The sequence below is a fragment of the Diaporthe amygdali genome (assembly GCF_026229845.1).
Source record: "Diaporthe amygdali strain CAA958 chromosome Unknown NODE_4_length_2575358_cov_65_588622, whole genome shotgun sequence".
NCBI classification, from domain to species: Eukaryota; Fungi; Ascomycota; class Sordariomycetes; order Diaporthales; family Diaporthaceae; genus Diaporthe; species Diaporthe amygdali.
In genome coordinates this window covers 1,420,551-1,433,725 of record NW_026517024.1, presented here as the reverse complement: position 1 = coordinate 1,433,725, position 13,175 = coordinate 1,420,551, and the positions used below count along the sequence as shown (strand labels likewise).

The 13,175-nt window shown below is 54.3% G+C and overlaps 3 protein-coding genes across 3 annotated transcripts; 1 reads left to right on the top strand and 2 right to left on the bottom strand.

Moving 5' to 3' along the window:
• Positions 1-50: 50 nt before the first annotated feature.
• J7T55_008640 (uncharacterized protein) lies at positions 51-3,203 on the bottom strand (the record flags this gene model as incomplete). The annotated part of the gene is made up of 1 exon (XM_053138979.1): positions 51-3,203. One exon carries the CDS (start codon positions 3,201-3,203, stop codon positions 51-53), a length of 3,153 nt encoding a protein of 1,050 aa, XP_052997915.1.
• A 4,667-nt stretch (positions 3,204-7,870) lies between these two features.
• On the top strand, positions 7,871-9,351 carry J7T55_008639 (galactosyl transferase GMA12/MNN10 family protein; the record flags this gene model as incomplete). Its single annotated transcript, XM_053138978.1, has 3 exons — positions 7,871-8,297; positions 8,350-8,638; positions 8,688-9,351. 3 exons carry the CDS (start codon positions 7,871-7,873, stop codon positions 9,349-9,351), a joined length of 1,380 nt encoding a protein of 459 aa, XP_052997914.1.
• Positions 9,352-10,942: 1,591 nt separating this feature from the next.
• Positions 10,943-13,147, bottom strand: J7T55_008638 (uncharacterized protein; the record flags this gene model as incomplete). Its single annotated transcript, XM_053138977.1, has 5 exons — positions 10,943-11,361; positions 11,461-11,785; positions 11,863-11,872; positions 12,468-12,501; positions 12,979-13,147. The coding sequence occupies 5 exons, from the start codon at positions 13,145-13,147 to the stop codon at positions 10,943-10,945; spliced, it is 957 nt and encodes a 318-aa protein (XP_052997913.1).
• Positions 13,148-13,175: the final 28 nt, after the last annotated feature.

Below are 13,175 nucleotides of genomic sequence, written 5' to 3'. Positions count from 1 at the left end.
ATTAAATTAAAAATATATGTTGAGGCTTTTCTCGAGACAACTTGCTCTCATCAAGTCTTCACCCAATTCACCCACTCACACCGACAGCCCCCGGTGCCGCCGTCCACACCGCCCCAGCTGAGGTCGCCGTTGGGCAGCCGAGGGTTGACCACCTCGCCGCCGAAGCCGACATCGTTGGTAAACAAGGTGGCGTCGGTCGTGTTGACGTGCTGGTCAGGCTCGACGCCGTACGCGAACGTCGCCTTGAGATCGACGCTGCCGCCGTGCGTGTCCTCGCCGACGGTCACGGGGTAGGGGAACGTCCCCGGCATGGCGGTGGAGTCGACGCCGGCCGCGGGGCCCGACCCGCCCACCAGGCGCGCGGCGGCCCCCTTGCGCGTCCAGATCTTGACCACGAACCGCGTCTGCGTCCACGTCGCCAGGTACTTGGCGTTGCTCTCGCGCGAGCCGCCGTTCGCGTCCGAGGCGGCCGACCCGGTCTCGTTGCCGTCCACCGACGTCACGTAGATGGTCTTGTTGAAGTACGTGTAGAAGCCGTAGTGCTCGGTCGGCAGGCCGCGGTCGAACAGGCGCAGCGGCTGCTGCAAGGGGTACGGCCGCAGCTGGGCCGGCGCGCCTGTGCCGTCCGCGTTCAGCAGCGGCGGCGGCAGGAACTCTGTCAGGCTGTCCGAGCTGTCCGACCCCGAGCCGATGCCGTTGCCTATCCCTCGCTTCGCCGCCGACGCATCGGTCTCGGACGTCAGCATGTTGGGCCCCGCGGTGCCGCTCGTGTTGGTGAAGAAGCTTATGTAGAACGGGGTCGGCTCGCCGGCTTTGTCGTCTGAGACGATCCCGTCCGTGGTGTTTCCCAGGAACCACATCTCCTGGAAGGACGGGGGGTTTGGCCTGGGCGCGATGCCGGTGTCGTACAGAGTGGTAGTTGCACGCTTCCCCAGAGACGAGCTGTCCTTTGTTGCTGCATTGTTCGTGCTGGGATTGCTGAGATCGCCGCCCTGGACGTTGTTGATGGCGCTCGTGCTGGTGGCTGAGGCTGAGCTGGTAGCACTCGTCTTGGAGGTAGTGGAGGCCGTGGGCTGGGTCGGGGTTGGGGGTGTGCCATTGGGGATATCCCATAGTTGACGGGTGTTGTTGTCGTATTGAATCTGGAAGATGAATTCAGGCTGATCGGCATCATGTGGCTCGTTCGCAGCCTGCTGCTCAGGAGGCAGCGAGCAACTCCACAGAGTCGATGGCGCAGCGCAGCCGTCGACTACTTGTGAGTTATCAGGGGCCACAATTGTCGACAGACCCGTGGGAATGGGCGGGAAGTTGGTCAGGTTGAGCCATACGTTGTCAATCTCAGAGCCGCCAGTGGTGCCTCCAGTTGTCGTGTTACTAGCAGCTGCTGAATGGACTACCCGACGAGAGAGCACAACACCCAGGACAACACCGAGAACGGTCAGCAGCAGGATCGCGAGGCAGATAGCGCCGATCCAGATTCTCCTGCGCTGACGGCCCTCGCGACCCGAGCGGCCGTAGCAGCCCTCCTCGGGAATGCATCCACGGCCCTTCCAGAACCCTCCGGCTTTTCGAGCGACGTAATCTTCCTTTTCGTGCCTACGCCTTGTCCGCTCAATCTTTGCGGCAGGGGAGCTGCCGTAATTGGCGAGAAATTGGTCGCCAGTTACGTAGGTGCCTGCTGCTCTGTCAGGCAACGGAGGACCTGTAGCGACTGCTGGCGTCAGTGGCACCTCGGACATTTTGATACCTCCTTGCGAGGTCATCGTCCCATCAAGGCCGGGGCTGCCAGGTTGTGGCGATGGTGGGTAGGCGTTGGCGAGCTCATGTCCGGGAGGAAACACGGCACGGAATCTGACTGGATGAGGCTGCTTGTTGGAGGGTGTTCGCTCGTAGGGCGGTGGCAGCTCCGTCTCAGCGTCGTCCTCCTCCATAATCACCCGAGCTTTCTCGGATCGGGGTTCGCCCTCATGATCTGAAGTGTGAGCGGATCTCGCGGAAGATGATGATGATGCGATTGTTGGAGTTGGAACGCGGATAATGGGAACAGGGGATGGAGGTGGTCGCAGTTTTGACGAGGATGCCGATGCGCTGTACGCAGGGTGGTTTTCAAGATGAGCAACCTCGATCGTCTTCTTCTCATCTTGGCCTTTCCACCACTCATCCCCGGCTGGACTTGCAGCATCCTTGTCGGTCTTTGATGTTGGACTGAAGCGTTCGCGAAACGGCGTGGTGAGATGATCCCACCAGCCAGATCGCGCACTGGTTGGGACTGGGGATATTTTTGAGGTGGCAGACGCCGGAGTTTTATGGCCATCCTCCTCGAACAAGGTCACTGGGGTGAAATCGTCGTCGTCGTCCTCGGGGTCATTCTTCGAGAGTCTGGCCTTGGCTGGATTCTTCAAGGACGAGGGCAGTGCTGGCACAGGAGGTACACCGGACTGGCCTGGCGTGACAGCAGTAGCCTGTGAATACACGCTTGAGATGGAATGGAGATGGCGTCCCGGGGAGAGGCTAGCCTCAGTATCGGGAGACCAAGCCGACTTTGGTTGTTGGTTATAGAAGGGATTTGTCGAAGGCATATTCAGAGGTAGTCTATCCATGGGAGTGGCAACCACGGCGGTCTGGGGACTAATGTCCCTCTCAGCGGCGTCATCCTCGGGCAATGATATGCCGATGACTATCTTGCTGCTGTTAGGAGTGCTTTGTGGTGTGAATTTTGAGATTGATGCGGCAGATGGGCTGTTCTTCAGCCAAGCCCAGTTTCCCATCGACGCTGATGAGGGCGATCCTTCCAGGGCCCTCAAAGCACTGGCATCAGCGAACTTGCCTTCCGTCGCCTTACTGGAGTAGGGGCCAGACACAGGCTTCACGAGCTGAGCAACATGATGAGGTCCTTTACGGAACCTACTCATGTCGGTGACCACCTTGATGCCTGCCTTCGCATTTTGGTCCTTTTGACGCTTGCGGGACTTGAGTCTCTGTATCCTTGGGGTGGAGTACCTAGATTTTGACGACCGCGATGCCGTCTGGCCGTGTGATTTCGATGAAGGCGAGGAACCAGATGCTGCCAATTGGGTGAAAGAGTCATTTCCTACAGGGGTGGATTGTTCATCGTCTGTCCACTCTTCCCAATCGTCCCGCTGGTGTCCCCGCTGAGGTTGTGTAGTAGCCATGCCATTGTGCATGGATCTGGTGTCCTCCATCTCGGGAATGGTAGTGCAGTGAGTATGTGTCCGGATCTATTGTGAAAAGAAAGGAATGTCTCTTCAAGAGTTTAATATGCTTGAGCTGGTTGCCGCTATATGGTAGTGTACAGGGTATCGTGCCTGTCGATACGGAAGAGAAGAGCGGGCGCTGAGGTGTAGCAGACAGAAAATGAGTTTCAGGTCGAGTCCACGGGACGGAAAGGTAGGTACCCGAGGAATTAATTCGATTAGATAGGTGCTTGGAAGGGGTATGTGTGTGGTGTTGACTTGGAGGGGTGTCAAGGCGGCTGATGAAGAATGGAACGTGACAAGGAGAACAATGGCAACAGCCCAGCCAGTCGGTCAGAACAATGAAAAGACCATGATGCGGGAGCAACACACAATGAGTTGGACTCAAAGAACAAAGACGGAGAATAATGAGAAGTCAAACTGATCAATTCATAGCAGGCTCAGATGATGATGGCGTGGGCAGGGCAGCGCGGACTCAACCAGGCGAGTGAGTGGTGGGCGGAGGGAGTCGACGCCGTCTGCCCACTGCCCTGGCAGCAAGTGGGCCCCAGGACTGCATGTTTGACTACCACGCAGATCTGACTGGCCTGACTGGCGCGGACAGGCTCTCGATGAAATCTCGCCAGTTTACCTGCAGCAGTTCAAGACAGGGTTCGACTGCACATGACGGCGCTTAATGGATGTTGGGTGCACTGGCGAGATTTTGTCCGTGCTGTTGATTTGTATGGGGTCTGGAGTTTTGCAGCGGTAAGCGCTGGGACTCAGAGGGCGTGGCTCCACTAAAAGTCTTGGGGTGTAAGATGATTGGGCAAGTGCTGCGCAGGGTCTCTGGAGAAGCGCCGTCCCTCGCCAATCGGTCTGGCCCGGGAGGACCATCTGGCGCGCAGCCATGCCCCTGCAGAAGAGCCCCTGCATATTCGATCCGGGTTCAGCCTGCTTTGGTGATCGACGTCGCGATGCTAAGATTGCGTGTCTGCGTGTCTGCGTGTCTGCGTGTCTGCCGTCTGCACAACAACCACCACCACCAACACACCACCATCGCGTCAACAAGGTTGCGAGGCAGCCAACCTTGCAGCTCCGAGACAGGGGTGCGACGCTCATAGTTGCTTGTGCTTCAACAGGACATGCGAATGGATTGGTGCGTCTATGATATTATCGCACTGACTTTGCCTCGACCAATTCGTATGTGTTGTCCACAATTGCTAAGCGGGATATGAGCCTCTCTCGCGTGGTTCTGGGCCGATACATGTTGAGAAGGAAGCCAAGTCTGGGCTGTACCACGTCGATTTGGGAACCTGCCAATTCGGAAAGCTTGTCATACAGGCAGGAGCTGGCAGAGAACCGCCTTCGAATGTTCTTGACGGATAGGATCTAGGCAGGGCGAGCGTGATTAACACACGCTCTTATTCATGCTGTTCTCTGCATGAATGACCACGTGTTTCTCAAAGCAGTCTACCGCGCACTGGAGCTCCGATTGAGCGCATGCCAGGTATGGAGACAACCAGCGTCAAGCTGAGGAAGCGAGAATCAAATGCTGGGCCTCGCGTCTAAAGAGGCGCTTGAATCTGACGGGGCTGGGCTCGATTCATGAACCCCTGGCCTGGGTCCGCTTTGGTCCACAGGCACAACTCCAGTCAATTCTCTGCAGGAGGTAGTATCAACCTTGCGAATATTCAACTATAAGTGGCGCAATTCCTGGGTGGGTGTCTGGGTGAAAGAGAGTATGTGTAAGGCGATGGTGCTGCACGATGTAAGTGTAAGTGCCCCACTCCCTCCGGCGGCGGACGAGGGTGGGTAAAAGCTAGACTGGTAGACCTGCTTCATTCATGCTTCGGGTAGAGAAGTGTATAATGTGTTCGACTTTGAGTTCAAGTCAACTGTACACGGACTGACTTCCAGGTTCTCCATATAGTCCTCTCTTGATTTGCTTTATCAAGTTCGAATAGCACCAGCACCCTGTATACCGCGAAAAGGGGAGAGAGCATGCAACAGACAGAAATGCGTGCTTGAAAAATTGAGGCATTGGAATGAATTTCGCACAGATGGTTGCATGAACTCCGGAATGTAGATTACGGGACCCTCCATTAACATTGTGTGCGTGTGCAAGGATGGACAGCTTAAAGGTGAATACTGCGGCGCATTTTGTTCTTTATAAGCTACCTGACCAATGACTCAACCCGTCACGCCAGCTGTACACAGAACCAAGTAGGACACAGTTCCGAAATCTTGGTCTGCCGTTGAAATAGATCCTTGCCATTCCGACGCCTGGCACGTGCCTGACTCCGCGGTCGTTCCCAAGGGAGAGAGATCGGCAGGGAGCCCCAGAAGCTTGCATTGCTTGGCGCAAGCCTGGTGGAGGCAAGATCCAGACCGTGCAGGACGTCAAGATTCCGATTCTGCGCTGGCTTTCCGCTGGCATAAGGAATCACCGTACGGTGCTGCTTTCGCGGGCAAAGCAGATATGTGAACTTTGGATGCATGGTCACCATATCTCGAACTTACCAGTCACAAGATACCGTGTTTTGACTCCTCAGGAAAGATGATCTGGCTAGAATCGCTGAATTCGAGAACCTGTTATCACATTATAGGTCTCCTGGAATGAAGGGAAGAATGACGACTGCCGCTGCTGCTGAGCCTCACGCCTCAGGGCGCGGGTGAGGTATAAGCTGGGAGACCGCAGTCGGAGAAGCCCGAGCTTAATGAGCAGATGATTTCAGAAGATTTCATAGATTTAAGCACATGTTCTTGTTATTTGATCGTCCAGCGGCTTCCTTTCACCGCGGAGTGGGCGCCTGTAGTGCTTGCCGCTCAAATGCATTGTCGCCCCAAGGGATAATTGCCTTGCGCACCTTGTTACTCTAGCTGCTTTTTCTGGGCGGCTCACAGCAGTGGGCCGCCATCGAGGAGAATTCGTATCTTGAGCTCACGTGATGTCTATAACAAGACAGACAGACCGGCCTGGCCGCAGGATGGAAGACGAAGCATGGGCTGAGCGGGTGAGATGCCCTCCCTTGCCAAGCCTCTTGTCGCCTCTATTGGCCGAGTTCGGGTGGGATATATGTCGCCATAGCTAATCGATCAAGAAGAACATTTGAGTTGGAATGGTTTGCAAGATAAGAATGCCCGTATTGTTAGCATGGATAGAACTGCCGTTCAAGAGTTCTTGTGGCGCTGACATGCTCAGTCATCGCTCTTGTTGCTGTCGGAGGATGTGGTAGTGCTGATGAAGTGGTCAACTGCCAAGCCAAGCCGGATAGAGATACGATGGTGCTTAGTGAGATGAAGTCCGTGTTCAATCCAAACAAGCTGTCCCGTCGCCTTCTTTCGCCCGCCACCCACTTTCCCTTGGGTGGAACTAGGCGCCTACGGGAATGAGCGCTTTAGAAAGCAGATCACAGGCTTGAAGCGTTTCCAGTGCATCTCTGTTTTCCAACCTGTATCCAGGTAGAAGGGGTGGGGGGTTTAGAATCAGCCTTCGCATCTTGCAGGTAGCATCGGATTGTTCGTCTGATGTATCTTGGTGACGGCCTCTTGGACCCCTGAGATTGCAGCGTGCTGTCATTTAAAGTTATGGGTCGAAGGCTGCACGGCCATTCCCCTTCCAGCCGAGTCAGTGCTCTTGTGCAATCTGTAATCTGTAATCTGCAATCTTTAATCTGCATTCATCTCACCAAACCAATGCTGCCCTTCCTTCTGGCAGTTGAGCGGAAAATAACACCCACTCTGCCGTCCCCTTCTCCCCGTCACCTTGCTCAGTCGCGTCAAAAACCTTCACCTCTTGCATCTGCGCACACAAGCTCTCACCTTGGGCTGCATGTTAATCAATCGACCCAGCGCCAGGAGCACCCATCGCTCGTGTCTGTCCGCGTTCGTCCCATCGCCTCCAGACCCTGAGGGCACCACATTTTCGTACCCTGCACCCCACCCAGGAACCACCCGTGGGCCCGAGCCCGTCACAGTGACAGCTTTCCCCTGGCACAGGGCGACAACTCTTGTCGATCGCTCTGCAGCTCGATATCCCGTACTTGGACCAAGACACTCTGTCGTGTCCACGCTGCTCCTCGTTCGTCCGCTCAACGCGCCAACCCGATAGGGCACTGCAACGTTTTCCATCTAGTGAGACCTGTCGGCTGTGCTCCCACCATCAAATCATCGACTCGACTCGAATAGGAGGCTAGACTAGACACCAAGCGGATTGCAACCCCACGCCTGCCCGCCCAACCTGTCGCATCCTTGCCGGAACACCGCATAGGCAACTCCAACCTCCCTACCCACCTCTCAACCCCTTGGCTTTTTCGGCTAACCAGGAGGCGAGCCTGCCCTCTGGTTGCTGCCACCTACACCGTCAAACTGGCTCCCCCAAGATCTTCCGCTACATCTTCCTCGGCTGAGGACAGACCGAAACCCTCCCATCACCGAAGACGCTCATCTGCCTCGAGTGGCCTAAGGATAAACTTGGGGGGCGAAACCGCCTCGTCGTCTGGGTCGCTTGGCGTCCATCGGCAGAAGCAGCCCAGCCAGCTCTCCCCGATCCCAGGTATGTGTTGTACTCCGTGTCACAATCCCATCTCTTGTCGCAAGCACCCGCCATCCTGCGCCCGTGACAGACAGCTAACCCCCTTGCTCTCCATGACACAGGCACCCCCGGCTTCCAAATGTCCCTCTCACGAAGTCCGTCCCCCCTCCCTGCGGGTGGATGGAGCAGCCCCGGCCTCGACATCAACACGAGCGGTCGATCCAGTCCTTCGGCCGCCTTCCCAGGCTCCAATGGAAACCAGGTCGTCTGGGAGTCTGCGCGTGTGAAGAATATGGGCAATGGCGGGTACCCGTCGTTCGCGACCCAGAACCAGGGCTTCTTCACTCGGCACATGCGGCGCATATCGAACAGCCTACCTCAATTCAACACGAGCACACACTATGCTGAAAAGGAGAAATTGCAGAAGGGCAAATGGGCGCCAGCTCAGTCAGTCCCATTATACGGCAGAATAAGGAATGTGCTGGCGCGCATGGGCCGAAAGTCGAAGCTACGGATACTCCTCGTCTTGCTACTACTTCTCGCGGTGTTCATATTCTACCAATCTCGTACGTCTGTTTGGAGGCTGCGGAGTCTGCTATGCATGCTAACGTATACCAGCTTTATTATACCATTGGCGCCGGACTGCATGGCTTGGTGGCGGAGAAAAATACGTTATAATCCTGGCCGCCAACGTCGGTGGAGGTGTCATGGAATGGAAAGGTGCGCGAGAGTGGGCGATCGAGCGAGACAGCATGCGCAACAAGAAGAAATACGTCGCGAGGTGGGGTTACGAGCTGGAGGTCGTCGACATGAGCACCAAAAAGCGTTACGCTCACGAGTGGCGAGAAAGTTGGGAGAAGGTCGACTTTGTGAGGAATGCATTCATAAAATACCCAAAAGCAGAGTGGTAAGTTCATCACCACACATACTTCAATCTTAGGCTAACAAGTCCGCAGGGTGTGGTGGCTCGATCTCAACACTTATATCATGGAACCCTCATACTCTCTACAGAGTCACATGTTCGACCAGCTGCAGAAAAACGTCTACCGCGATATCAACGAGTACAACCCTCTGAACATCACGCATCCCTTGAACGACACCTACCTCGACGATGAATTGCGCAGCCCGGATGGTGATGGGGATATCAACTCGGTCAACTTCATCCTCACCCAAGACTGCGCTGGGTTCAATCTCGGCTCTTTCTTCGTGCGTCGTGGCGCGTGGACTGACCGACTGCTCGATGTTTGGTGGGATCCAGTAGCTTACGAGCAAAAGCACATGGAGTGGGCCCACAAAGAACAGGATGCCTTGGAGCAACTATACCGAAGCCAGGGGTGGATCCGAGCCCACACGGGCTTCACTCCGCAGAGAAAGATCAACAGCTTCCCCCCGGGTGCATGCTCCGAGAATGGCAACAACACGCGTGTTCACTACGACCAGAACGATCGCGACTTTGTCGTCAACATGGCTGGCTGCGAGTGGGGAAGAGATTGCTGGGGCGAGATGTACAACTACCGCGAGCTCAGCTACTGGCTGAACCGTAACCCATGGGAGCGGTTCAAAGAGGACCTTATTGCCCCTATTATCTACAAGATCACTGGCAAGAAGGTCAAGCTTTGAGCGCTATACATCTCACGGCGCACTGGTAAACGGTCGCCAATCGTGCAATCTAATACCTAATCACCTTTTCCATTTCAGTCAAACTGATCCGGCTTCAACTATCCGCCAGCCACATTCTTCAAGACAATTCGGTGACAGGCAGCACTCGTGCTGCGGTGGCTCAACGGTTGCAAGGACGACATGCCCCCCACCCTGCCTCTTCTTGGATCCACAGCATCCGCATCTGTCTTGCTTACAGCGCCATGTATTACTATACCCCATCTCGTGCTACGGCGGCCGAGCCGAGATCCAGACATCAACATGACTTCCTACTTTACTTTCCTCACGATGACGATTCCAGGGTTACGAGAAACACTGGTGGGGAACAGGGCTACATTTCTGCATATGCATCTCATCAGGAGTACAATGATCAGTTGGAAAGAGGCAGCAGGGGACGGAAATCTCCGCTGTTCTTGTCGAAGACTTATGACTAGTTCAGATTTTGCGGGACGCACGCGTCCATTTTAGACAGGACCCGGGATTTTGAGATGGCAACGGATGTGGCCACGTCGCCATTGCGACGAGATACCTGACCAGGGATGAATTGATTCTTTGAAATGCAACGCTCAGGCTCTTATTGTGACTCGATCGTCATTGCTCTTCTTCGGATGCGATGATCGTGTGCTCGCTCGCTCGCTCGTGGATCAGCAGCTCGTGGCAGCGCCAACTGATAGGTCTGTAACGTCTTGCCTTCTCTTGTTTCATTTTCCAACTCCAGGTGTGTCCCTGAAGCACTTCCTTAACCCAAATGTTTTCTGCGCTCGTGTTGTCGTAGAACTTCACTGATACATGTGTAAGGGAGCGGATAAGCGGCAAATGAGCTATAGCGCCGCTTCATATCGCTAAATCCTTCGCACAGTCGTCTTCACCAAGTACCACATGCGTACCTGTATTTCCTTGCGGCAGCGAAGGGATGACATATTTGCAGCACACTAAGACAGCACTATGGTCTGACATGCCGATTTGGGGTGTTTGGTCTCACTTTGGTCTCGATGGAGCGTGTTCTCCACGTAGCTCAGACTTGGATGCTGGAGACATGAATTATCACAGGCTAGGATTTGAGGAACTCTCGGGTGGTCCTCATTCGCGTCCATGTTCGTCAGCATGAAGTCATCCCATTAGAATTTTCTTTGGTCTCTCGTCCCATGGCATGCGGCTCAAACAAGCTTTGTGGCGTGGAACTTGGTCGAGCTTGTACTCTTGTACGTCGCACCCGTGGGTGATCCAGTGTACAGCAGGGAATTAGCAGAAGAAGTGCAAACCCCCTTTCTCTGCTAGAAAAAAAAGCCTGCTGGCCACTATCATTACGTCCACATACCAGACTTGAATGACAATTTACAGGACGTTGAGCACGAAGATAGCGTTTTGTCACGGGCCGAACTAAATCGCCGGTAATTCTATATTGGCTGCTAGGGAATTTCTCATGGGTTATTAAAAAAGATATAGGAGCTATAGACAGTATCCACAGGGAGTTGTCTCTCAACCCGTAGGACGTGAGAAGGTTGTTCCACAAGAGTTTATCCCGTAGGAGGCCATCCCAGAAGAGAATGTCCTAAATGTCTGAATTTTGAGCATCCTTCGGTGGATCCCAGCGCATGATCTCCCAGTCCGAATCCTGGTCTGGGCGCCACGTCCATTTCCCGACGCTACGGAACCCAAGGCTGTGGTAGAGCGAGACTCCTGCAGGAGTTGCGGACAGATGGACGGGCAGGCCTTCTTTCCCTGCTCGCTCCAGCCCCCATTGCAATAGGGACCGGGCAATCCCTCTGCGTTGGTACTTTGGATCCACTCCGAGGTCCAAGATTCCCCAGTACTCGTCTGGCTTGTGATAGCCGTCTTCGTTCCATCGTTGCGACTCATCGCTGCTACACATTTCAGCCATGGCCTTGGCGTGTGATGAGTCGATCATGGGGTTAATGAAGTCGCGGAAGGAGTCAAGCACATCTAGGCCAAGGATACGCTCCTTGATTCCTATCCTTGACATCAGTACACATAACATGAAACCACAGAGCTTACCAAAGACGTCTTGAGAGCCATTGTTTTGTGCTTCTTTTCAACCAGACCACTCACTTGATATCAAAGAGCTTTTCTTCTCGGATTCATTTTGACTCCTTACACTTTCGCGGTACCAGATGCAAAAGGCCGTGATTTCTGAAGTGCCGTCCCAGCCTTCATCACCAGGCTCGAGAACAGCAACTATCGGGAAAGCAGTCTGGTCGTCTAGGCAGTGCTTGATAATATCTGATTTCACCTTCAAATATCTAGCCGGGTATTCGCCTCGCTTTGGGTACAGGTATGCGTCTTGCGGGTCATCCATGTACGCAGCCACGGCAGCCGAAGCAACGCCAGGGATGTCGACCTTGGTCGCTGGTCGCAGTAAAATGTTGGCCACGATCTTGTGAAAAGAAGAGAGAGAATTGCCAAAAGACTTCAACGTTGAATAACCCAAGGGTAAGTGTCTTCTGTTTCTACCTTTTCAGGTCTTGTATGATAGCAAGTGAGTCAGTACCTGAAATTGACCACGTACCCATGTAATCCTAAAACCCTATTTAATTCTATAAGAACAGCCTTGCACTCTCGAGATTTTTCAACCCATGAAGGAAGAAGTCGCTGCATTGAGGTACCATTGAGTTTTTCAAGTCCAAATTGTATTAAGAAAAACTGAAGGGCGGCTGAAAGTGACTCCCATGCAGCAAGCACCGAGGCCTACGCCATGCTGATCTCGAGCTATGGCCCCCGAAACTGCGGGAGGAAGCGTTGGTGATAACAGTGGGTAGGGCCCACTGCGGCTCAGCAGTTCAGCGGCTCTGCAACCACACATCGCCCAAAGTGAGAAAGCCTCCATACAACTATAAAGAGATCTAGGGTGTCTAGAAGACTTCAGCGTTGAGTTCGGAGAACCAACAGATAGACAGACACCTACTAAAACAATAACGACAACTTCTGAAATGAGCAGGAGATCGAAAGATTGCCTGTTAGCGGATTCTATATGTTTTCGAGTGCTCCAATGTAGGATTACATTTAAACTCATGTCCTTCAACGGCTGAACGGTCTACCCGCGGCATTGACGGGCTTACATTGGGGTCTCCAGCCCCACGAAGCGCTGCAGCTCTACCGTTGCACGCAATTAGACACAAACCCGGATCAAGTATAGATCCACTCTCAGTGGCTACACAGTAAGGTGAGTTCAGCGTGGTAGAGACAATTTAGAGCTTATCCGGGTCTCGCAGCATATCGGCAACCTCTCATGTGACAGCGCAAAAGCCCATGTAGGGCTGGCGTTGAGACTATTTATTCAGCTGCTCGGGTCCGACGCACGGCTTCGGAGGCTGATCCTCCATCAATGGTGCAGACCTCCGGATCAGGATGCTTACTATGGCGTCCCAGCAGATCACCTACTAAGCGGCAAGACCACAAATAGATGACCTGCAGGCCTCTCTCCGTCGGGCCTTTGTCCTTCAGGTCAAGCCAAGAGGCTAAAGGCCACAAGCCCGCGGACGATGGTACGCCGAGACACCTTAAAGGCGGCACACGATCGAGGCCGGTCACCAAGGTGAGTACAGGTTTGTCGTCCTGATTCACACATACGCTTGAAGGCATTCCTCAACGACGTCTCGTGAATGTCCATTCTCTTCTGTTGCGCGCTGTCCGTGTCCGTGCTTGGCTCGTCGGACCGGCCGTCACCGTATCGACGACACCCCTGAGACGCTTGGCAGCTTGGGATCTGGCTAGACCCGCTGCGGGTCTCCGGTTTCATCGTATATTCTCTGTGAATTAGCTGTTCA